Raw genomic sequence first — 25124 nt, 5'->3', positions numbered from 1 at the left:
TCCCACCAGGATTAGATTAAGCACCACAGGCAACTAAGGATAGAAACTGTCTGTTAGCCCCCAGGCCATTCACTGAAATTTAGAAATAGTAACTTAGCAATGAATAAATAATAAACTTGTCTAAACTGTCTGATAAAATTATCAGACAGTTTTAATTAGATTTATTTTATGTTTTTTACCCATCTCATTCTACACCAGGCCTTAACTGGCACATACTCTTTCTGGGTTTTACAGGAAGTGTTTGGGAAAGTCTCAGAGATTGCAGATAGGAAATGGCCCAACACTATTGTGGCTGTTGCTATAAGGGGAAATCTTGAGTAAATCTTGTTATCTGTTGTGATTACAACAATAAACTGATGAAACATGCTTTTAAACTTAATGGCTGTGGAAACATACTTCCTTTGTTTACTTGCTTTTTCCCATACTTCATGTGTGCTTAACAAAGCTTTTGATAAACCTAATTCGGAATTAATGCAAACAACATAAAATTCATGTCATCAAAAACATGTTTTAAGAACTCTTGAATTTCTGAGTTTCAGTAAGTTTTTTTTTCATCTTTTTTAAAATTATTTTTTGAAAGCACAACTAGCTGAAAGATAGGCCCGGTCAGAGTGGTCAAAGTGTTCCTGTGGAATGTGCTTACACACCACTCTTTATCATTAGTTATTATTCATCTCTGGCTCTCTTCCACAGTGTATTCTTTCTCTTGTCTTCCTCCCATCACTCCCAACGGTCTTGGCAGATGGCTGACCCTCCCTGAACATGATTCTGCCAGGGGGTTCTTCCTGTTAGAAAGGAGTTTTTCCTTCCCACTGTCACCAAGTGTTCCATCAAAGGGGATTATTTGAATGTTGGGGTTTTCTCTCTATTATTGTAGGGTCTTTACCTTACAATATGAAGTACCTTGAGGGAACTCCCGGTTTGATTTAAGATTGAATTGAAAGTTTGCGCTGAACATACATTTTGAGCAATGTAATAAATGCCCATTTCTAATCTCCAACCAGTTAATTTTTAAAATCTATATCTGGGATTTTATTGTATATTTTACTTTCCACATTGAAGGTAGGCTGCCATTATGTAGAATGAGATTTAAAACAAAAAAAACAGCAAACAAATATACAAAGCCAAATATGAAAATAAACACTAAAAAAATAAAATTTAATTAAAAATAGTAGCTTAATTCCGTTTGTGGGAAACTGATGACTCCGTTTACAGCCAAATAATTTTAAAAAACATGTCCCCATTGAGCAGACTCAACCCCCCCTTCTGCCACCCTCTGCATTATTGAAAGGGGCGGTCTGGAAAGCGTCTAAGCGGATCCTGCAGTGTGTGTGTGTGTGTGTGTGTGTGTGTGTGTGTGTGTGTGGTAGAGAGAGAGAGAGAGAGAGAGAGAGAAAGGCTACCGTGACAGCGTCTCTTGATGCTGAAGTGCTGTCGCTGTGAGCTAAACCGCTGTTTCCTCTTTGTTCAGAGTCACGGTAACCATCTGAGTATTTTACGGAGATAAACAGAAAACTGTCATTCAGCCGCAATGGGGAAGGTGGAGGGAGGAATGAAATGCGTGAAATACCTGCTGTTCGTGTTCAACTTCATATTCTGGGTAAGTGGATGTTTTCGGTTCTGGTGCTGATGAGATGCAAGTTGCGCGTAAATAAACGACGAGCAAGTGCAGCAGTGCGGAATACCAACTCTCACGCCGCGCGGCAGACTTTCGCGTCCACGTGGTGTTTTAGCGGCGATGCAAAGGCGCTTTGCAGTTTTCACCCACGAATATGCGCTTTATTTAGTTGCTTTCCAGCGTAGGTTTAGGCTATTCTGCGTGGCGCTGAAAGGGTGACAGCTAGAGGTTTTTTAGTTTTGGCTCTCCGGTCTCAAATCAGATTTTCCACAGAGGAAAAACCCGCCCCCCTTCTTCTTCCCGGGGAAGCGTGTTTTTGAAAGGAAGACTGAATGAAAAGGCAGAGAGGGACAGAGATTGAGACACACAGCAGCGTGGAAAACAAGCTGAGCTCTTTGCGCTATGTGCTGAATTGCCTCATTAACACAAACTGTCAACTGACTTGTAATCAAGAAAAGCTCTACTCCCACTTCTGTTTTCTTTAAAAGCAGCACTCAGAGATAAACTCATGTTACTCCAGACAGTCAGGTGGCTGTCAATGATGGGTATACGTCGGTGTGTTATTTTGTCTTGTGCACACGCTTTCCACATGCGAACAAACCTCACAATTTTGTCCATTCATTCCTTACAGCGGTAAACAAGCACAAGATCAAGTCGAGAAAACACTGGTCTCCCCCCGTGGGTATTCTTTGTGTGTGACCGTGAGTGTTGGGCTGCACTTTGCCTTTATTTATGCCGCTGTTCACACTCACCACTCATGGACAAGTTTCTTTGTGTGTGTGTATCTTTGCGCGTGTGAAAGAGACTTTTCCAACAAGCATCTGTGGAGTGGATCAGGCGCTGAGCGCCCTGTGAAAGGATCTATTGTGACACCAGGACAATGGCATAATTTCAGGCTGCTGCTCCTGCCCGGCTAAGCAGCAAAGCTTGCATGAGTTCCACTTGTCCTACAATTGACTGGTCCCACCATTGGCAAACTCCACTATCCCTGGCTTGATGGAACCTGCAAGTGGACACTTGCATGCCGAGGGGTAAAAATGAGAGATGTGACAGAGTGAGAAAGAGTTAGCTGTCTGATAGGCAAGAGTTAAAGATTTAGAGATGGAGGATGTACAGTGAGGCAGACAGTGAATGTGATAGAAGAGAAAAGGGTCATTGGGAGATTGAGAGGGATAGTGTGTGCGTGCTCACATGGTGTAAGAGGGACAGTTGGCTTGAATTTGACCCAGATAAAGACAGAAAACAGATCAGTATGAGCGTGTTGGAGTGCTCTGTGGATGAATGCCGACTGCTTGTGTTACAAATGAGAAAAAAAGAAAAAAAACCAGAAACTATTCTTCATTTGCAGTTTTTAGTCTGCTTGATTACCCACCACTCATAATCATTGCACGCCAATTCCCGCTGGGCCACAGTCCTCTCTGTTGTTTATGGAGTGAGTGATGAAGAGAAGTGAATGATGAAAGCAAATAGGATTTCTTTGAAATCCCCTCGTGAGCCCCAGTTGACGGTTGAACACTAATACTCTGACTGTAGACCGTTAAACAGAAAATAAATCGTTTTTTTACCTCAAGTATATAAAGAGTGATATTACTGTAGTTATACACATGAAACACACACAGACACACACACTCCAACTCTCACCATTCTGGTGAGATGAGATTCCCGCAGAACCCTGTTAAAGAAAAGGCCACTGATTAAACACAGGCCAATCTATTGTGTATATTTCACCATATTTCTTCTGTATACAGACCATCAATACCTTGCTGCCTTGTCTGCTCTGTGTTCTTTGCCCTATTTAGTAAAAAATTAAGCCAGCAAGGTAAACAGAAGGCTACAAGGCAAACACTGTCTCAGAGTGTTATGCACAAAAGGTGCACTAGGCAACTTTAGTTTACCAGTTATCAGTCCAACAGAAAATAATGTCCTTGTTCTTGTGCAGAGATTATCATCTTAAAAAGGTCACACATGTGCTTGTAATTTTTTCTTCCACAGTTGCTCAATTTGTTACAAATGATACCATTTATCTGATGCACAGAGTCAAACAGCAAGCAACGTTTTTACTTATGAGTCAGTTAATGAGCTAGTAACACTGGGTATCACATGGAGGGAAAGTTTTGTTCTCCTTTTTTACATCTAAGGAGCATCTGATGCAATTTCTAAATAGAGTAGGATCTAAGTATGCGCCAGCTGCTTTTTCATGTATCAAACATATCAAATATTTTAATCTGCATTCTGTAAACCATGGTATAATTTAACACAAAAACATATTTTTCCCATAATAAATTAGAAAGGAAGACGTACTTTCTTTCTAATTGAAAATGAAAGAGCCTCCTAGGGAGAGTACCAAGTTTTTCATAGAAATGAAATGACCTTATCCAAAGAAAATGAAAGCCACAAGACTCATAAAGTCAAGATGTAACAGTACAAAGAGAACTGAAACAGAACTGGAAAATCCCCTACCTGAATGTTTATACATTATTTAATGCAACCAAACCAACCAACTAAAAGACAAACAAAAACAAAACAGAGCACTGGGGTCATTTTTATATGTAGTATCTAGGACTTTTAACACGCATGCAGCAGAACAGGAACCATCTGAAGGATAACAGTAAGCTAAAGGGAGCTCACTTTAGTAAACATTCAAATGTCAGCTGGGATAATTAAGAAAATGGATGGATGGCTGGATGGATGGATGGATAGATGGGTGGATGGAAAGTAAGTGGCTTATGAACCTAAAGGACACGGGATCAAGAAAAACTAGTATGCCATGTTGACACGTTGAGCAATTAATTCCCTTGTAAATGTCATACTCCACTGGCTCTAGCATCACAGTCCAGCTTACATAATTCTTGTATGGCATGATGTTATTTGACATTTTTTGTTTGCTTTACTTCTGCCACATCAGCTGGAGCAGGTTACTCATACTTTGACCACTGTCTGAATAAATTTAGAAGACATTGTTTTGAAGATTTCTGGTAAAAAGCCTAAAAAAACACTTTTTGTAGATGTGTTTCAGGGCACTTCACCAGTCCCGCCTGTGGCTGAGTACAATAGCAGTTACTCCACCCATAATTATGTCGCTCCTATTTACACTTTGCTGCTGCCCATCATTTTTAATGTGCCCTTGCTTCTGTTTTTTCCTAAACATATACTAGACAAAAGACTATTTTTAAAAAAGCTTAACCAATTACTGCTGGATTTGAATTATTTGAAAGGGATTTTTCTTGTTACTTTTATATACTATTTTTGGTTTAATATACAGTAAAGCTCTTTTTTTTGTCTGAACTAGAAAGTGGATAATGCCACAGACTGTCTCTGACCAAGACCACAGCCCTGTGTCAGCTCAGCCCCTGTTTTCATGGAAATTCCCCTCACAAAAACTCTATGTAACAGCACTTTAAAAAAGCAGGCCTTAAACTGTAAAAGGACCTCAATAAAGCTCCAATACTAAGATTTCCATCCGTTCCTGCAAATATCCAGACATAAAAGGCATTGGTACTGAAGGGGAGACACAGGGAAAAACTGGTGTTTTTTTATTCAGATCTGTGTTTTTGAGACTTTGGCTATACAGAACACACTGGAGAGATTTTAATATTTGCCTCTGAACAAAATGTGTCCGTAGTCTGTGCATGCAAGCAGAGGAGAAATAAAAGTCTTCTAATGACTTACTCCCTCCTTTTCTCTCTCCCATCCCTATTCCAGTCTCGCTTTCATTGTGTCTGTCAGTTTCCATCCTGTTGTGCACTAATGCATATAGTCACAGGGAGACAGTGGGTCTTTGTCCTTTGGTGAGATTGGGAGGGCGAGGCTGCGATGAGGTGGGGTTAAAGGAGGGGGGCTACATGGGGATAAGTCAGGGGGCGGTAGCAGAAAAAAAGGGAGGGGTGTGGCAGGGGAGTTGGGGGGGGTAAACCAGGGGGATATGAAAGCAGAGAGGGTATTAATGGGACCTTTGGGATAGTCCGGCTCATGATGGGAATGCATTTAGCGTGGCAGCTACTGACTGCAGTGTTTTGAAATGTGATTTTGAAAAAAGCTTTTAAATGCAATCACAGCAGTAATGAGCACAAACCTCTTTCAACCTCAAAACCAACCACCTGCTCTTCAAAACAGCCGCAGCACAATCTACAGCAGCCTGGGATGGCCTTGCTCTTCCAACAACACTGTGTGCATATCCACAAAATTCAGTAGGAAGCAGTAACTGCTTCACATTTTGCACCAACACCATCGCACCAGGTGTTCCGACAAATACCACCGTTAAATAGATCCAGAGCCCCTCTCCACGCTAATCCAGGCTGGTTCAGTAAGTCTGCAGATCTACAGCCTTTGCCTCGCTGTGCTTTATCACTTTGGACCTGCTAATCCTGAAACCCCAAGAGCTCAGCTGTCCCATACATCACCACGCATCACACTAAATCCTCGATTCGGGAGGAAACCGGCTTCCCAGCACCTGTCCCATTCCGATGCTTTACAGCTGAGCTGCTGGCTTCACTTTAAACCAACACTGTAAAATACTACCTGTGGAAATAAAGTGGAAAGAAAGAGGGATAGGAGTCAGCAGAATAAGGGGAAAGATTAGATATACAAAGCAAAGAAATAAAAAAAAATGTTTCAGTAGTGGGAAAAAGAAAGAGGAAAGTAAACAAAAGGTCCAAAAGCAGCATTAAGATGGAACAGTTTGTTTTTGTCTGAATTTGGCAGCAGAGCTTCTTTCTCCAAATAAATTCACCTAACAGAGCTTGAGGACACATAAACAGACACACAAACATTGGTCTACCTAAATTCTAGAACTAGGATGCCAAGAAACCATGTGACTCCTAAATACTCACAATTTAGACAAGTCATTTTATTTCTCTGTGCACACAAACACACACACACACGTATCGGTACTGTTGTTTTGAAGCTCAACATGAAGGTTTTTAGACTGGATTATCCTCAGGGGGCCTCAGGGGGCTGAGTGATCATTAAAACCTCTCTATATTGATCTGTAAGTGGAGCATCCACAGTGACCCCTGCTACTCATCTCACATCTCTGTAAAAAGGGAAAAAATACATACAGTTCAAGGTCTTTACACCACTTATAGAACACTTTCTTGCTGTATAACGCTCCCTTAAAGTAAGAGGCTTGAGTATGATTTTGTTTAATACATAGTAACAGAGGTTTAGATGAAGGAAAATATGAGCGACATGTAACCACATTTCCAAACAAACAGGAGAGCCTGTTTAAGCTCAAGGTGCCACAGTGCTGCACACAGCCAAGCTGGTCATTTTCTCCCCACTGGGAAGCCAGTGGTCGTTAAAGGGTGTTTCCGTGTTACGTAAGATGGATTTGCTCTGCTCCGACGGACTAAAATGCTCAGATGATCCGCCCTTAATGTGGACAGATATTCAGATGTGCTGTTTTGACACAAAAATGTGACACGTTAGCCTGTCTACTTCTTTAAACTGAATTTATAAAGAGGGTGAAGGGATTGTTGTGTTTTTCAGGAACACCAGGAGAAGGAAGGAGAAAGCCGGTTTGAAATGGAAAAAAAAAAAGTGCTTGGAAAAAGCAGTGCTTTTGTGATCCTTGCTTAAAACAGTGACACTTGATCAAGAGCAAAGATAGTATTTGTATGAAAAACATAGTTCAGTGTAAAATCTATCCAAGAGTCTGTTTATTTTTGCAAATATACTGCAATTTTATGCACGTCTTAACTCAGTGCATTAAATGCATGGTATTTTTGAGGGTTTGGTTACTATTAAAGCAGCACATCATTTCTCAGCTATTTTTATCATTTATTTATATATAGTGTATGTCTCCTGTCGTTCTTTCTCCATCCAGCTGATGGGCTCCTTCGTTCTGGCAGTGGGACTGTGGCTACGTTTCGACCCAGAAACTGTTTCTCTGCTCAGCGGCGATAAGGCACCAGATACCTTCTTCATTGGTGAGTACCACAGCGCACCTTCGCTCATCTTTACAGCCAAGTCTGGCACGTTATAAATGTGTAACAATACGCTGAATCACATCCAGCACAATGCTGTTGATTCAACACATGTGTGGGTTAATTCACCACAGGTTTTGGTAAAAGCTCTGTAAAATGCTTGTTGTCAACTGAATGTGATAAATCGTGTTTTCGTCACCACTGGGAGTTGTTTTTCTAGTAAAGTCCGGTTTGGGTTTGGGTTTTAAAGAAATGCAGCTGGGAAATCACTTTAAATGGGTCAAGGGAAGGTCTGCTGTTTCTGTTAACAATTAAGCTGAATATTAGGAATAGAAATGGAGAAATAAGGCAGGAACTTTGCCAATTGAGTGCCCTTGTTTGATAAATGTGCATTAACTTATTACGGCATCAAATGTTCTCTCACACTTTTTAATTTCGCAAACTTTCATGCTGGTGATGAGTGGGAATAACAGGAAGTGACTGCGGTACAGAGTGTGAATACATTAGTGGACTCGCACGGGTGTGCACCACCTTTTAATCGGTCAATCTGCCCAGATGGAAAGAAAGAGAAGGAGGGGAGGAATATAAGGACAATTAAAGAGAGTTACATCATGCAAATGGCAAACTTTTGAAGCAAAACTTGGACATAGCATAATAATAAAGTGCTGAATGTTGAAGGGGAGGAGAGGAGTGGATTTACAAGGGTTTTCATGTCCTGAATGCATAGTTTGTGTCATACTTAAGATATTGGCGGTTTCTTTTTAGGAAAATAGATGCTTCTACTCTTGACTCCTATTTTGTTTTCCTCTCCCAGTCCAGCTAAACTGCTTAGGAGGATAACATGGTGTAATGGTAGACTACCTCTGGGAGAAATATTTGCTTACAGAATCCTATAACACTGTTAAGGCATTTCAACACTTCTGTGAGAGTGCCTGTGAACTGGAGTCAGACGTCCATTTGATTTAACTGAATGGGTGGCCCCTGTCGGATCCTCTGAGCGTCTAGTGCTACACATGGGTTTGACAGCGAGAGCGCTGTACCCACAGGCACAGCTGAGCACCCTCAACAGTTGCTAAGGCTTGTTTCCATAGCATCAAACCCACACAAGACCATTTCTTTTTAGTTGAAAATTATTTTTAAGATGGAAGATAGAATAACGTGGGACACGAAGGGAAAAAGGAAAATCTGATTTCCAGTATTTTAGTTATTTATTTATTTATTTTCCAAAGAGAGAAACTGTTTTGTTTAGCTTGTGGCACAGTGCGAGCAGCAACATCACTTGTCACCAGATGGAAGAAGTTAAAAGCTAATTAGCCATCCTTAATTGACAGCACATTTAACACCTCCTGCTGTCAACTAAACTCTTTACAGGCAACTAAAGAAAAACCTGCATGGTTACTGTATTGCACTTACTTTGAGAAACCAGACCTCTCTGTCTCACTCTGACCTGACCCCATATAACATGAGAGCTGATGCGCCCTCCCTTAAACCACCCTCTGTGGAGCTGTTGCCTCACAACGGACCCCACTTGCATGAGATTACATGGAGCGGATCTGTTGAGTTCCTCCCTGCAGACCAGCCCATGATACACTGTATGTTTCCTAATGAGACACTAAATGGTTCGCCAAGGGGCATGACATGAAGCATCCACTTAGACCTCCCTCTAAGTCAGGCTTTTGCTATTAAGGGTATTTACTGAGGACGCCATTAAAGGGCACAACAAGAAGGGCTACTCTTGAAAAGTGATGTGGCCAAGCACCAATTTACATAGCAAACAGTACAATCAGAAATGATAATGCCTCTGTTTGTTTTCCTTGGCACTAGCTACCGACTAACTCAGATTACAATCCTAGTCCTATGCTGCCCCCTTTTGGTGACTCTGTAACCTAACCTAATCACCATAAGAACAAGATGTGGGGAAAAAGCTGAGCATGTTAACATAAGCACAAGAAACTTTTTGTATACCATTCCTATTAATGCATATTAACAAGAACCTTTTGTGTCCCTCCAGGTGTGTACATACTTATTGGTGCTGGCGGTCTGGTGATGCTGGTCGGTTTCTTTGGCTGCTGTGGAGCCGTTAGAGAATCACAGTGCCTGCTGGGTTCAGTGAGTAAAAATGCACACAAATCATAAGCAAAACTCCAACTGAAATGCACTTTTGGCATTTTATACTTCCGAGTAGTAAAAGCTTCATCCCTTTTTCCAGTTCTTTGCCTGTCTGCTGATCATCTTTGGGTCTGAGGTGGCAGCAGGAGTGTTTGGATTCTTAAACAAAGACAGGGTACATTAATTTTTTTCACTGTGTTTGAATACTGCAAGCAGTACGAATGGTCCAAATTCACTTTTCTTGTCTTACACAGATAATTCAGGATGTCCAGAACTTCTATGCAAAAACCTACAATGAAAACAGCAACGGCACTTTGATCCTCTCTTACCAGAAAGTGGTACATATAGAAAAAAAAACAATTATGATAAACTATGTATATAAAGAATCATTGCTTTTTTTAATGCTCCCTATACCATGCCTTGTCTTCTCATATTTTTTCTCCCCATTTTAAGCTGAACTGTTGTGGAACTATAGAAAACCAATGCCCTGATGCTGAAAAAGATACCAAGGTAAGACCTTTGAGCAGCTCTGTACAATCAGCAGAAATTAAATTCGGCTGCTTTGATATCCAATGAATGAGTCTGGTGCCTTACAAAACATCTCCTCTGCAGAACTGTGAGACAGGCATCAAAGACTTCTTCAACAGTAAACTCTTCATCGTCGGATACGTGGGCATAGGAATTGCTGGTGTCATGGTGAGCAGGGAGAAGAGAAAAGTCAGAAATGCACATACGTACGTGACGACTGATAATAAGATGATTTCTGTTTTCTGCTCTACAGATCATTGGGATGATTTTCAGTATGGTGCTCTGCTGTGCCATTCGCAACAGCAGGGAGGTCATCTAAGATGGATCCTTGGCCTCTGCTCTGACCTGCTTCTGTATCCAGCCTGTAAAGACTGTACAGCAATTTGTATTAAATGTCATCTCCTGTCTGTCAACCACCTAGGGAGCCAGGAAGTAGAACATGTTCGAAAAAATTCCTTTCCACTACAGTGCTCATCCCCTCCCTTGTGCAATGATCTTTTGGTATGTTTTGTCACTTATTTATTTCCAGTCCTAAGGAAAGTACCACAGTCTACCTTTCACAGCATTCTGGGAAGACTTTCACATATCAACTGGGAACAGTACAAATTCTATTGCTGAGCAGACAACCTGTCAAATAGCTTTTCCTAATGGCCGTTTTGGGCCACCACAAATTTTGAACCCACATACTATCACAGCAGTGTCAAAGCTTTTTCACACAGCCTTGACACTGACCCCTGGGCTGTGGGAAACTTAAGCCTGAGAAAGCAATCTGAGGTGAAAGCTGCTGAGTTTGCTTATCTGTGCGCACAGAAACACACGCGCAGAGACGTGCACACACAGACACGCAAATACAGCTATGTTGTGCTACGTGAGCCCACGATCTTAAAAAAGATTTCTGCATCAGAGACCGTTTTGATTGGTTGAATCGGTGTGGAGCGTTACTCATGCATGCTGTATTTCGATCCAGCAGGCATCCATTGGGATGCCCCATCACAGTGTGAGCCGACACTCCGTGAACCACTCAGACCACACAGGTTACACTAAATGACCAAAATCCAATGATCTTATTAAAGAACTAGTAAACATTTAGGGGGATCCACTTATTGGATTTATTTTTAGAGTTAAGTGAACAGATTGAGGCCACTCTCTTGTCCATACAATAAACATACATTATAGCCAGTGGCCAGTTAGCTTAGCGTAGAATGAAGAGAATAATCATGTTGTCTCGTAGAAGAAAGAAAGATAAAAAATGTGTTCAGACTTTTTTTGTTCCCTTTGGAAGGATTCAGGTTTTTTTCCATGTGTTCAGTATTTACTCTCAGACAATTAAGTTGTGGATGTAACTTCTATTTAACAAATATGAGAGCAGCATTCATCCTGTCATCTGGCTCTTGGAAAGAAAGTGAGTGTGTTTCTCAAAACTCTGTTCTCATATCTTTGCAGAACTAGATTACTTTGCATCATAATGTACATATACGAGCATAGTATGTTGTCTACTTTAAGTACTACATTCCCAAGCTGGTGTGTGCTGATGAGTTTGGCAGATTACCAAACTCCTCCAAATTCCTCTATTGAGCAGAAATGAGCATGAAGGCTACCTTAAGAGTTACACAAATGTGCTTTCAGAAAATCCAAAAGAATATATATTAAATTCATTTAAGAGCAGCTTGTGTGGCCCAATGAAAATAATCTGTTATGTAATAAAGCGTCCCATCAGACACTGTATAGAAGACCCAGATCCAGCGGTCATGTTTACTGGCTAAACATGGACTATCCAGTCAGCTGAGAATAGGCACTGGTGGTGGTGAAATGTGCTCATCTAAGCCAGGCCCCTGATGTCTTCCCACTTGCATCAGTTTTCTCTCTGTGCCTTAAAATTACACCACCCTCAAAAAGAAGCAGTAGAATAGTCTGTATAGTTCATTAACCTCAGCGTCTAGGAGGGAATGATAGACGACTCAACCTGGAATTGTTTCCACCTATCCAGGTTCAATCAGGCCATTGTTTATTCTATAGGACTTTTTCCATAAGGCAGGACAGTAGGATGTAAATAGGTTTCTTTTTCTATTGTACATCATTTGTGGTAAATGTGATAGTTACTATTTAACATGCTGTGTTTAGACAGATGTTGGCAGTAGCTGTACAGTGTAATAGTGGCGAGAGTGTTTGTAAAGGTCAAAGCAAATCCACACAGCTCAAACAGCGTCTTATTGATGTGCCTTTCTTTAAGCTAGACGGTGAGCTGAAGGTAGTGAATAAATGTAGCAAAAGCGTGCACGTTGGTAGACTTGGACTGCAGCTAGCTGTCAAACGTATTCGACGAGTAGCACACGGGGCTCGACTCGCCGTTTTATGGTGTGTTTCAAAGTGTTGCGTTCAACTCGAGCTCAGCCAAGGAAGCTGACGTGGTGCGAGCAACGGCTTTCCTGCCAAATATTTCTAAAGGCTTTTGGTACCAAGGAATTCTGTAATGAGGACTCAAAACAATCATTTTAATGCTGATTAAGTTCCAACAATCGCTGCGTTAGACATAAGTGCTGGTCAATATTACTATTCTTTGTTTTGTTTTGTTTTTTTTCCATTGCATTGTAATGTGGCACAAGCGATGAAAACGAGTGAGACTTGATAACCACTTCGGGATGCCAGTAGGCAGTGTTTACTCTGAAGACTGAGGTAACACAGGACTATCACCAGACTGTCACTTCAGAGGCACAGTTTACTGCTACTAAAGCCACCAATCTGTTGCTGTCTTCCTCATTTATATTTGTTTGAGCTAATCTGGAGATGTAACACACTGTGCACCTCAAAAAAAACTGTGTACACAGTCAAGCCTTTCATAGATGATTGTGTGTTAATTTATTTTAATACCATTCCAGGCCTCTCAGGAATATAGGTGTTTGAAGTTTAATAAAGCTTTTTGAAGGTTTTGTAGAGCTTCACGTGTCCATCCTTCCATTATTACATCACAGGCAAGTTCACACAGGGAGGACATGCTGGTCTTTATTGATAATTTCCTTTTAAAAAGGGTTCAGTGGTTGTAGATTTACAATTGTATGTGGATGATTAAAGCAGATAGAAGTTTATATGAAATTATATAAACTCTAAAAGCATTGAAGTTTCTTTTTGCACATACACTTTAAATTTTGCCAGATAGCTTTAAAGTGTGTGAGACTGTTGTTCAATATCTTGGGATTGGTCCACAAGTTCACGCAGGGTGTCAGTGACACACTCACGGCACACTTCTAGCAATTTTCATTAATGAAATCCATCTGCAGCATTTTGCTGGATGCACTCTAGATGTAGCGATATTTTTATTTCACATCATGAGAAAATGTCGTGTAATGATAATGTGCAGTGCTGACTATAGCAAAGCTCCTTTAGAAAATAAAATGCAAAAAATTTAGTAGTTTCTAAACGTAGCACGATTTAGATCCCCAGGAAAAGCAGTGATATCTCCAATGATTAAATAGGTTTCCAGATTTAGTTGCATGAGTTTCATGTCAGAGGTTCACATTTCTGCACTTGATCTTAAAGGACAGCTGGATATTAAGTTAAGGGTATAGTTATGTGTGCAATCCAGCTGAGGCTCCAGGACTGCCCGGGGTGAAATTACCTCAACACTGCAGTACGAGCACTTTTACTGCCAAAATCTGAACCACGCTTGTGGTGCATGTGTAAAGGAGTAGGGTAACACCTTTCGAGGCTTACATTAAAAGTTAATTTGCTGCCTGTTTCCCATAGCCCTAATCAGCGAGTGATTATAAACTATAAAATTCAATACTTCAAGCCACACACACTCAACACAAACAACAGAAATAAACGCTGCATTTACAGACATTTATTCAGCATTAAGACATATGTATTTACATGTATGATTCTAAAATGAACACAAAATTGTTTTCTCATGTGGCTCAAAAACGTTCAAATTAAAAACTGTTCTCATTTTTGCACAGTTTGAGAAAATTGAAGAAAAAACCCCCCTGCATATTTACATTGGTAAAATAGCTTAAATTACTTTAACCCATGAAAAGGCCGAGCAGACAGAGAGTGCAATCTATCATTACACTGTTTACTGCCACTGAATGCCTAACATGACCATTTTTGTGTGTGTGCTCCTGCATCTCTGACAGCTAGAAATCAGACAGACAACCACAACAGACTAAGAGAACATGGCTACATGTAGGTCATGTAGCACCTTTTTTCTTCCAGAAGTTTGGTCCCAAATGCCCGATGAATCCATCAATAAAGTCTTTACCATTAAACAACATTTCCTTTACCACAAAAATGTGGTTCTCTAAAGTCAGCTGCAGGTGGCCTTGTTGGGCTTTATTTGCAGAGTTAAAAAACACAAACAAAAAATACACAGTTGTGTAGGCTGCCATAGAAGAGATTCACAGTGCACGCTCAAAACAAAAATTAACTTTAGATCAATCACAAAGTAGTGGAGGTGGTGTGAGAATGATCTTTTCTAAACCATCCTCTTAAATCATCCTCTTAAAACAGGACGGAATTGAAGTCAAAATGTTCTACCACTATTGTTTTATGCTAATTGGCACAGTTGTGTCTCTTTATAACATTAAATACCATCACCTCATAGTTGCCAAGATAGGGCAGTTAGATGGAAAACCAGATTAGGGTTCAATGAAACGCAGGTGATTGAGTAAAGCTAAGAAAGCAGTGAATAGTCCGGTGCCACCGAAGCGGAGCTCTGGGCAAAAGTGAGGAAAGCTCTCTTTATCCCCAGAAAGATCCACTGAAGCACATAGACTGGTAAACTTCAACCTCAGTCTCTTAAAAAAAGAGATATTCATGCTAAAGGCATATTTTAGACCATTTTAAAATGAATGGCATATCTATGATCCATTTAGCATTTTACTCAAAACCTCCAACAATAAAGAAGGTACACAAAGAGCTGGATCCATTGCTACGCTCAGGGCATAGCTGCTGTAATTTAATAAACCAGCAAAGGCTGGAAACAGCTTTTTTTTATGCAGAGCAGATGTTGTAGGGTGTGTACCCCAGCAGGAACTCTCCAACACCCACAAAGTACACAACCTGTGCAATGCCAAAGAGTGGGGCTATGACAAGGGCCCGGCAAGTAGCTCCCTTGAGGAAAGCTCCAGGACCCTCTTTTCTCAGGATCTTCCTGCAATTAACAAGACAAGCCCAGAATTAGTCTTTGATTTATGCTATCGAGGCCAAGCCAATCAAAATGTTTGTTGGTGTTGCTGAGAATCCAAAGCTCTGATTCAAGTTATGTTTACCTGATACAGTCCACCACGCCACTGTAGGTTTCTTCATTAGTTCCTTTTCTGAGTGACTGGAGCCTTGTTTTGACCACTGCATGAGACATAAAATTATAAATTATGCAAATGATATAATTAAAACTAATTTTTTCTTTAAAATGTCACTTTACTTCCTAGTGTACCAAATTAGTCACTCACCATCACAAGGACTGACAGCCACAGCGGCAATGGATCCAGCCAAGCAGCCAGATAAAAAGGACCAATAGAAAGGGACGGATGGGTCGTCAGATGAATGCTGGCCAAGCTGGTGCACATGTGCAAAGAGGGGGAAGTACACAACAGAGAATGGGATGTCCCTGAAAAGATAAAATACAAACAAACACGTTTGGATTGATAGACAGAAAGATTTAAAACTGGCAAATTAATCATATGTGATATGGCAATGCATATGCAAATCACATCTCACCTCATCAATGTGGCCCCAAGACCCCTGTAGAGTCCTGTAACACCCTTGGTCCTCAGCAGCTCTCTGGTGATCTGTATGGCAGAAATTCGCATGGCTTGAGGCCCAGGGATCGTGTTATAGGAACGGCTAAGGACCGCGCTGGTCCCACCCATCTTCAGAGTTGTTACAACAGTGGGCATCACTCTCTGCTGGGCAGCTGGCAGAAACAGGAAATCTGAGTACTTGTTTTAGAGCTAAAACACCCCAAAACACCAGTTTTGTTTGGGGGGGTTTTGCAAATGATTTGCAGATGTAGATGGTCTTACCTATCCTGCCTGCATCCTGCAGCTGGATCTTGAGCATCTCCATGGGTGTGGTGACAATAACCTGGCACATCCCCGCACAGCATCCCGCCAGCATCTCCTTGAACACTGTCAACTTACCACTAAGGACCCAAACACATAGATTAGATAAAAAATAAATAAATAAGAATGACACTGGATTTTAATATCTTTTTCATTCAGTGCTACTCACCCATCTTTGCTCAACATGTGGCGAAAGAAATCATTAGCAGCTAGTTTGATGGCCTTCTCTGGGGTTACCAGGGTTAGATTTACTGCAGCACCTGCAACAACAAAAGCTACTTGTGACAAACTTACTCTTAATGAAGCAAAAGCGCAGACACTCTTGCTGAAACATATTAACTCATCAGTCTGACAGCACATTTTCCAGTGCAGGAAAACAGGAGTATAAAAATTATCCTGACTGTAGGACTGTGCAAAGCAAAACGGAAATGTTTAGCAACAGAACAACACAGCCAGCCACTAAGCTACTGTGACACACAACTGACTGCATTTTTCACCGCCTTGCACTAAACCATTAATGGGCCAATTTACTCAGGCTTTGATCCAAGCACTGACTCAGCATCTGTGCGTCTTATTAAATTACCCAGTCTGGTTGTACTGGTTCCACTAATTTCAAATAAGGTCAGGCAATTGAAATATGTCATAGATCCCTTTGCCTTTATATATCTGCCAATGTAAGTAATGTCAGTTCTTCCAAAAGCAGGTTAAGGACCTTGAGGCAAACAATTACTTATAAAAATTTCAAGTATGGACAAGTATTACCTCTGTACATGCCAAAGTACCCTTCAGATTTAACTGTCTTCACTAGGCAGTCCATCCTGATGAGAAACAAAGAGAAACATGAGATTCACAGTGAAGGTTGTTATCATTCAGTGTAGCAGAACAGTGTTATTACAACACAAGAGGGCTTAAGTGTCACTGAAACATAATGATGACACAGCAACAAGAACAAGAACTTGCACAGTAAGAAACAATAATGTATTAACATGCATTTTTTTAAGAAGAAGAAGCACTGGATTATGAAGATACAAATAATACTGGGGTTGTCTCAATCTATCAGTGAGTTTTCATTTGGCAGGTGCCGTTCTTACATGTTCTTGTAGATTTGCTGCCCACTGCGCTGGTTCTGCAAGCGGGTCTTGGCCAAGTCGATTGGGAACACACAGGTGACTCCTACCATGCCTGCAATCCCTCCATTGATCAGTTTGGCTGGTAGACTGTACAAAGGCAAGTTGCAACAGACAAGGGCATAACAATCATTCTTTTTCCCACCATTTCTGCAGTTACACAAAGAAGGGCGTTGACAGGCGAGGCGAGAAAACCTGCTCAAACTAAGCTGAAGTAACATGAAAGCAACTCTTTATGCTTCTTGGTGTGTGAACCATACTGGTGTATCTGTTTGTAGAAGCTATAGAAAATAACTCGTTGACAAATTAAAGCAAACAACTCACATATAACTGTAATGAAGTGCTACACATCGGCACAAGAGTGAAACAACAGGTGGCAAATTCTGTGTTTATAGTATAAAACTATTGGATTGAAGAAAAAAAAAACAATCAGAAAATGCCTAGTTCCTATTATCCCATATAACCTGGTTCACAGGTCCATACCTTATCTGTTGTTGCTGGGCCATGGTTCCTGAATTTGGTGAGTGCAGAAGTTGTTTTAGCACAAAGGAGGCCACAGAGGGAGAGCAGGCTGAGAGTCCCTGAGAGACACTGAGCAAGGCAAGAGCAGAAATAATCTCAAGGTTATATATATAGAGGAAAGTCCGGCCCTGCAAATACAAGGATAAATTTGACTCTCCACCCACTGCGTTACCAGCCAAGTTAGAATCAGGGTCAGTTACCCACCAACATCAAACCACAATCCTAATATCCAAATAGTTTTCAAGGCAAGCATACACCCATCTGCAGTGTGTAATTTCAGATGCATCCAGCTCCTTGTCTCGAAGTGACCTGATTGCAAACATACACTCATACAAAGGGTAAAATCATAAATTAAAACCAAAAACAGCTACTGCGTCTCATAATAACGTGTGATCTGAATTAGAAAGTTAACTATATCTGCTCTGCATATTTACAAAGGTTTTACTTTTTTTTTTGTTGCTTTTTTTGTTTTTTTTTTAAACCCGCCCTGCAACTTTTTTCCCGGGTTGTTACATTTATTTAGATGTGAAAGATAAGGTAAAACATCGGAGCTGTATTCGAAATAGTCATGGTTGCTTACCGAAAAGAGCTGGGACAGCACGCCTTAAAATAAGGTTAAAGACTTTAACGCTGCTTCATATCCACCGGTCATCATCTTCGGTTAATAAATTAATGAATGAGTAGAAAGAGGAAGGAGACAAGCTACAGCTAGGTGCGCTTTAGACCTGACTTGGGAACCAATAAAAATTGATTCTCTAAAAACTGGGCGGGACCAACAGATGATGCATGATGCAACATTTATGACCGTTTCTCTCAGACATGTGAATTACTATATGGTTCCTGCTGCCCATTTCCTGGAACCATCATTCTTGCTATTGTTAGGTATTGTACTGAATCTGTTCATGTTCTGTTTATTTACGTCCCAAATTATCGCCACCCAACCCCCTAAGCTAAGCAAATCAGTGACCAAATTAGACTTTTTTAATTTAATTAAATTTTTATTTGTTTATTTCAATGTATTTGTTGTAATTTCACACTATTAGTCATGCATGCTAAGGCAAAAAAAATCACAATTGTGTTGGATGCCCAACAGACTGTTTTATTGCAATATCAGATGCATAATAAACTAGAGAACAGAACATGAGCAGAGATGTACTGCAATAACATCAACACACAGAAACACTCGTAGTCATTTTCATTAATAGCTGAGTCATTTCCTTGCAAGTGCGCTGCCGCTTGTATTGGAATATTGTGAGATTTCCAAAGCAGACTGGTTCTGTTTCTTCACACTGTCAAGTGTCGTGAAGCACTGATCATAAGGGATACGGCTGGTCCGGACGCAACGGTGTGTGCGTGTGTCACAGCGCCTACAGCTGCAGCAGTGGGCTGCGGGATAATACAGCTGTGGGTTGACATCCTTGGGACAACCAGGAATATGGGCAGCCTGGTACACCAAGGAAAGAGGAACACAGCTACGCTGGATCAAGAAAGTCCTTCCAAATCGTCCCTTCAAATTAGTGTCCTGGAAATGAGGAAACAAGGCTGATGACAACAATATTCAATGAGAACAGAACAAGATGCCATTAAGATTCTTATATAATTAATACGTGACCAATCAGCAGAATGTGTTAGTTGGATATGTCATCATTACCTTCATCATATTTATTGTTGTCTCAAATATTCTCATAATGTTCATCATACAGTTTGCTTAACTTTTATATCATATAACAAATGTTGAAGAGTTTCCATGAAAAGTGTAACTGTGTGCAGAAGTTGTCACCTGGGTGTAACAATAGCCACTGCAGATGGTAGTGTTGATGGCCACGCACTGGGTGCAGTCTTGCTTCTCAATCCATAAAGTGTAATTCTTCAGCATACAGGTATACACGGCACCAACCATCAGCGCACACAGCAGCAAGGATTTCAGCGCAGACAGAGGCATGCTGAATCTGTAAACACATACGAATGTACGGACAATTAAAGATACATGCAAGAAAACAAAATAAACAGATGCAATCAGAACACTATCAATGCAATGTTTGCTCAGTTTCATGCAAACCTAAACTGAAGAGAAAAAAACAAACTGTGACATATAACCTTAGTGATATCTTGAAACCACAGAAGTGTCAGTTCATTGCAGAATCTGTTACGATGAGACGAGTTTGGTTCTCTCCTGTTCCCCTGTAAGTATCTGAAACTATAAAGGATGCCCATCCTCTTTTATGGAAACCTTAATCCACCCTGAGTGCCCCAGTAGACTTTAGTATACATCATTATTCCAATAAACGTGTCAGCTGACAGCAATGTTTAGAGTTCCTGTGTGAGCGGTGTCTCGAAGAAACAGTATATTGTTCATTTTTACAGGTCATACTGAAGAATACAGGCGCAACCATTTGTCGAACTGAGTGTCATACTTACATAATATCACTGCAGGTTGAAAATGCTGCCACAACATCTGTGCAAACCACAAACAACAAGTTATACAACTCCAGCCCCGACCCTCAAACGTGTATGGCTGGTCAAAACTGATCCATGTGACTGATTCCACACGTTTTCGGTCATGAGACATGAAAGAGTCAAAGAATATTCCTCAAACTCAGTCTCCTTTTAAAAGTGAAGTCAAATGTGTGTCAGTAAAATACATTGTAAGCTCCTCATTTAGCAGACTGAACGCTCATTCATTGTACTTAATGATAATGATGTTTGAGCAAACAAATCATTTATAAAATGTGGAACTATAGAAACAGATTTCTCTCTCTTTATGAATCAAAAAAACACTTAAAGAAAAGTATAAAAGTTCCAAATAGTAATCAAATGGAGACAAAATCAGAAATAATCTCATTTTACATTTTCAGTGGAGATCATTTTACTTATGAATTCTGCTGTAAATGTAATTGCTAATATTGGTTTGGCCTGGCTGATGCTGGGTCAGCATGTGTCCTACAAGTAAGGTAAAAAAAAGGGTATAGCCTCTTTAGCTAAGCCATTAATGCTCCCATAATTCCCATCTGTTCTTAATAGAGGTGGCCATGTGCCCTCAGATTTTTCCTCACTAAATGTTGTAAATAAACACGTTCAGCCAACACATGTAGGAGAGGCCTTTAAATCTGCAGGGATTTTAAAGAACTGCACATGTATAAATTTCAAAATTCTTCAGAACTTCATTAATTTTATTCAAGACTCAACTTCACATCATAACCGAGATATAAAATTTAAATGGAAAATATGCAATTTTGTGTATAATTATAAACATCAGAGAAACCCCCAAACACCGCTTCTTTTTCTTATAGGTTAAAGCTCTCAATTGTAAATGTATTTCTAACTTTGATTAGATTAAGCTTCCATTTTTCTTATGATAAACAGGATCCATATAAAATCCATCCTGAAATACATTAACTACTGTTTTATTAAATTATTCATCTTATACTCACCATGCAGTCTGACAATTAAAACTTCTTTATTCTTGCGACCTGGCCCCTGATATTATCACTTTGTTTTCGCTCTACATTTAACATGACGGTCGCAGTTATATACTGCAGCCATCAGATAATTACAGCAAACTGGGTCGTGGACAGTTCACCAATTATCTGTGCTGACACACATCCCGCTTTTTTGAGACAAGCGGATTATTATTTGTATGAGGTATGAGAGAAGAGAGCAATCAAACTGATTCATATCTCTCTCCAGACATTACTGTGTCAGTTTAATACTACACGGTACATATTCTGATTAGTGAAGATCAGGGTTAACTTACTTAAGTAACAATATTAATTACATAAATATTTACTTTTTTGACTACTTGCAATAATCCTTCCATAGCATATGGAACTGGCACACAAAGCTACTATTTCATTTAGAAAAAAAAAATTAATAAAACAGGTTTGCACACTTTCAAGTAGCCCCGCAGCACACAGAAAGACCAGTATGCATGTTAAACAATTTAAAATATTTGATAATTACAGGTTAACCTGTAGGTTACAATGGGAATCTTAAAAATGTTGTGAAATTTAGCAGATGCTGCTGGGCTGGTTTGCTGTTCTGTGGTTAACTGCAGTAGTCAGTCACACAGACAACCCACTCTGTGAATTTGTTATCATCGTGGCATCACCAGATGAGGTTCTAGGTTTAACTCTGTGGCTCTGTGTTTCAAGATCATACGGGCAACACTTTGTGTTCCAATAAGGCTAAAAAGTGGGGCAGAAACATGAACTGGTTTTGTTTTGGGGCAAAATTGAAGCTGTGCCCCAGGACAGTAGGACACGATATGACCAAGGAGTTGTTTTCTGAAAGTTTAGTAAAGTGATTACATGTTAAACAAAAAAGCAGTATTAAATAAAAATCCACAGTAAACATTTTACATACAGGTGCATCATCCATAAAGACACCTAAATTGCAATGCCAGTATTTTTCAGCGTTGTGCATTGTGCACCTCAAGTGCTCCATTTGAACATTTAAAACAATGCGTTTATTTTTGTATGACAAATTGCACATGTAAGCAGTATTTGAGGATGCAGACATTATCATATGCAGACTCTAATATCGTCAGTGGTCATAAAAAACAGGTTCTTGGCACTTCTTGTGTCTCACCAATGTCATATGCACAAACTGCATGTGAATATAGGCCAGTGCAAAACCAAACAAGTGTATTAGGAAATTAATATTCATGGTTCATCATTAACATACATTAGAAACAAATGCTTTAGTTTTCAGTGTCTAAATCCAGAAGCATTTCCTTTATAACCTTGTGTTTACATTGCCCTCTCTCACAGAGAGATATGAATATTTTGAATATTTTCTACAACTCTGGATTTCATGTTAGATGCAGATTTATGCTTTGCATTCACAATGTTGTCTTGTGCGTGTCCCACAGTCAACAAAAAAACTACTGTCATCAAGAGGACATAAATGATCCTCAAGTCACATGATCCTTGATCGTGAATGTTCAATACTTGTGCAAAATGTGGGGGGAGAGTAGTCTGAATTGGGTTCTGGAGACCTGCCCCACCTCATTCATCGAACTCAACCGCCAGCCGCGAGCGCTTCCAAGTCATCAGAGAGACACATCCACCGTGTCAACCGGCTTCTCCTGCTACACCTGCTCTTATTGACCCATACTTTCTGTTCGCTCGCTCACCCGCATTCAGGTGATGCCCTGCAAGGGCAACGATTGGCTCTTGTCTCAGACCTTCCCCAAGGTGATTGGTAGAGTGGCAAGCACTCGGCACGTGACCTCTTCAATGAGCTTCCTCCCACGGTTTAGCAAGAGATGCACACTAGGTATAACTGCGGTCAAAAAGGCGCGTGGAATCTTTATCACGGTTTATTTGTTGCTTTAACGAGTATTTTGGGAGGGTTAAAATATGAACTATCCCAGAGGGAAAACATAATTTACAAATATGTTTAGCTTGTTTTTAATTTTATTTTAATTAATTTAAATAAAAGAACGTACTGAACGCCCCGTTGCATTCTGGGCCGTTCAGTACACACCTTTCATTGCGATTATTGTTATTTCGATCAAGAAGACTTTTTAAAATGTATTTTACAGCGCAGAGGAAAAAAATATATAAATAGGAATCCTCGATTGAAAACTTCAGCTAATGTGTGACTACAACCTGTTGGTTGTTTTTAGTGTTGTTAGTGACTTTATAGGACACCTTTCCTTTGTCAAGATAAGGAATTTAACAAATGATATTTCAGCTGATGCTTTCAGAAGATCTACATCAAAGACTCATGTTTGCTCCATTCTGAAGTTGTTGCAATCACGACTACATCGCTGAAATCGGCTACAATAGAAGACGAGTTGCCAAACCCAGACGTGTATGTATAGCTGTGGTTGTATTCAAACACTAGATGGCAGGCAAACACAGTATCAAATTTGTCTTCTCAGCTTTGAGGGAAATCGTGTGTTCCTGCATCTTGTGATTTTATCAGCTTGTTTAACTCTCCCCCACGGGCAGCTGTAAGGTGAAGAGTAGAATTCACACAAGCAGAAATGTTTTATGAAGCTCCCAGACCCCAAGGAGATATAATTAACTCAATGCTCAGAGGAACAGGTGTAAAATAAATATGGCCAGATCACAGATGGCATGCAAGGAAATTTGGTCCCGAGCCCACAGAAAAGGTATTTATTGTGTTTTCGTACGAAGGAAATGAGGCTCAGTCGCTGTTAAACTGCATAGCTTTCCTAAACACGTGCACAGAGAAAGCTCCGTAGGCGGCAGTGAACATCCTGCTTCCTCAGTCATATAATAAATGGTCAAGGCAAGGTCCTCTTCACACAGAGAGACAGCCACAAATAAAGAGTGGATGTACATCTTGATGGGGGGGGGGACTTTGATATGAAATAACACTGTACTGGCAGACAGTCCAGATTTCCAATGAATGAAATCAGAAAATACAGTATCACCAAGGACAACATGTAATAATCTGTTTTCTGGGGCTTTTCCCTCTATAAATGGTTCTTTTCTCACCAGCTGCTAACACCTTTGAATTACCACCCAATATGGAAAAGAAAGGTGCCATGTCTTAACGCTGATTTTAAAACGATCTGCGTTTTCTGAGAATATCGAATAGCTCAATATGTTCTGTCATCTGAGGTTTTTGCTCCCTACAATCAAGACAGCCTATTTTAAGTTGGGTAACAGAGAGATTTTTAGTACCAGGGCCATTTTTGGAAAGAAGAAGAGAAACTAATTTGACCCACATCATCCCTGGTGTCCTTGAAGACACTTATTAATAACCTCGGAAATTTGGAGAACACCTCTAGACAGCTCTTCTCCACTTCTCCTCTACTCTCCTTTGTGATCTTCCCTGTCCTAACTTTTATTCCACCTTCCCTTTTTGTCTGTGTGCATCTTCACTTTCACTCACACAGACCCACAAGGCTCCCACAGGGGCTCAAAATCAATCTCACAGTGCTTAAAATAATCAACCTAGTTGAGGCAGAGGGCTTACCAGTAACATGTACAGTAGCTCACTTCCTCACTCCTTATTTTAACTTCCACCCCGCCTCCCTGATTGTGAGTGACTGCCAGCCATCTCAGGATTTATTTAGCTTTCTTTTCATTTTAATATTTACCTAGGCTGCAATCATTTCATTTGCAGTTCAATTTTCTTTTGTCATATAGTTCATATAAATGATTGTATGTCTTTGCTCTGTACTACAAGCTGTACTACATCTCTTGTCAAGTGACAGCTGGGGAAGGCTCTTGCTCCTTACCATCATGAACTGGATTAGCAC

At 40.3% G+C, this 25124-nt stretch overlaps 3 protein-coding genes across 3 annotated transcripts; 1 reads left to right on the top strand and 2 right to left on the bottom strand.

Annotated features, from left to right (window-relative positions):
• Nucleotides 1-1361: 1361 nt before the first annotated feature.
• LOC100693258 (tetraspanin-2) lies at nucleotides 1362-13106 on the top strand. The gene is made up of 8 exons (XM_003448279.5): nucleotides 1362-1600; nucleotides 7443-7545; nucleotides 9554-9651; nucleotides 9752-9826; nucleotides 9906-9989; nucleotides 10105-10161; nucleotides 10264-10347; nucleotides 10433-13106. Exons 1-8 carry the CDS (start codon nucleotides 1532-1534, stop codon nucleotides 10496-10498), a joined length of 636 nt encoding a protein of 211 aa, XP_003448327.1. The 5' UTR covers nucleotides 1362-1531; the 3' UTR covers nucleotides 10499-13106.
• On the bottom strand, nucleotides 12459-18622 carry LOC100696012 (mitochondrial glutamate carrier 1). Its single transcript, XM_003448205.5, has 10 exons — nucleotides 18465-18622; nucleotides 17846-17953; nucleotides 17327-17452; nucleotides 16998-17053; nucleotides 16405-16495; nucleotides 16197-16315; nucleotides 15892-16087; nucleotides 15624-15781; nucleotides 15444-15519; nucleotides 12459-15325 (listed from the first exon to the last, which is right to left on the bottom strand). The coding sequence occupies exons 2-10, from the start codon at nucleotides 17866-17868 to the stop codon at nucleotides 15166-15168; spliced, it is 1005 nt and encodes a 334-aa protein (XP_003448253.1). The 5' UTR covers nucleotides 17869-17953; nucleotides 18465-18622; the 3' UTR covers nucleotides 12459-15165.
• A 233-nt stretch (nucleotides 18623-18855) lies between these two features.
• Nucleotides 18856-20329, bottom strand: LOC112843248 (follitropin subunit beta-like). The gene is made up of 3 exons (XM_025901495.1): nucleotides 20303-20329; nucleotides 19665-19833; nucleotides 18856-19406 (listed from the first exon to the last, which is right to left on the bottom strand). The coding sequence occupies exons 2-3, from the start codon at nucleotides 19824-19826 to the stop codon at nucleotides 19095-19097; spliced, it is 474 nt and encodes a 157-aa protein (XP_025757280.1). The 5' UTR covers nucleotides 19827-19833; nucleotides 20303-20329; the 3' UTR covers nucleotides 18856-19094.
• Nucleotides 20330-25124: the final 4795 nt, after the last annotated feature.

Source organism: Oreochromis niloticus, linkage group LG20 (assembly GCF_001858045.2).
Source record: "Oreochromis niloticus isolate F11D_XX linkage group LG20, O_niloticus_UMD_NMBU, whole genome shotgun sequence".
Lineage (NCBI taxonomy): Eukaryota > Metazoa > Chordata > Actinopteri > Cichliformes > Cichlidae > Oreochromis > Oreochromis niloticus.
This window is presented reverse-complemented; position numbering and strand designations above follow the sequence as displayed.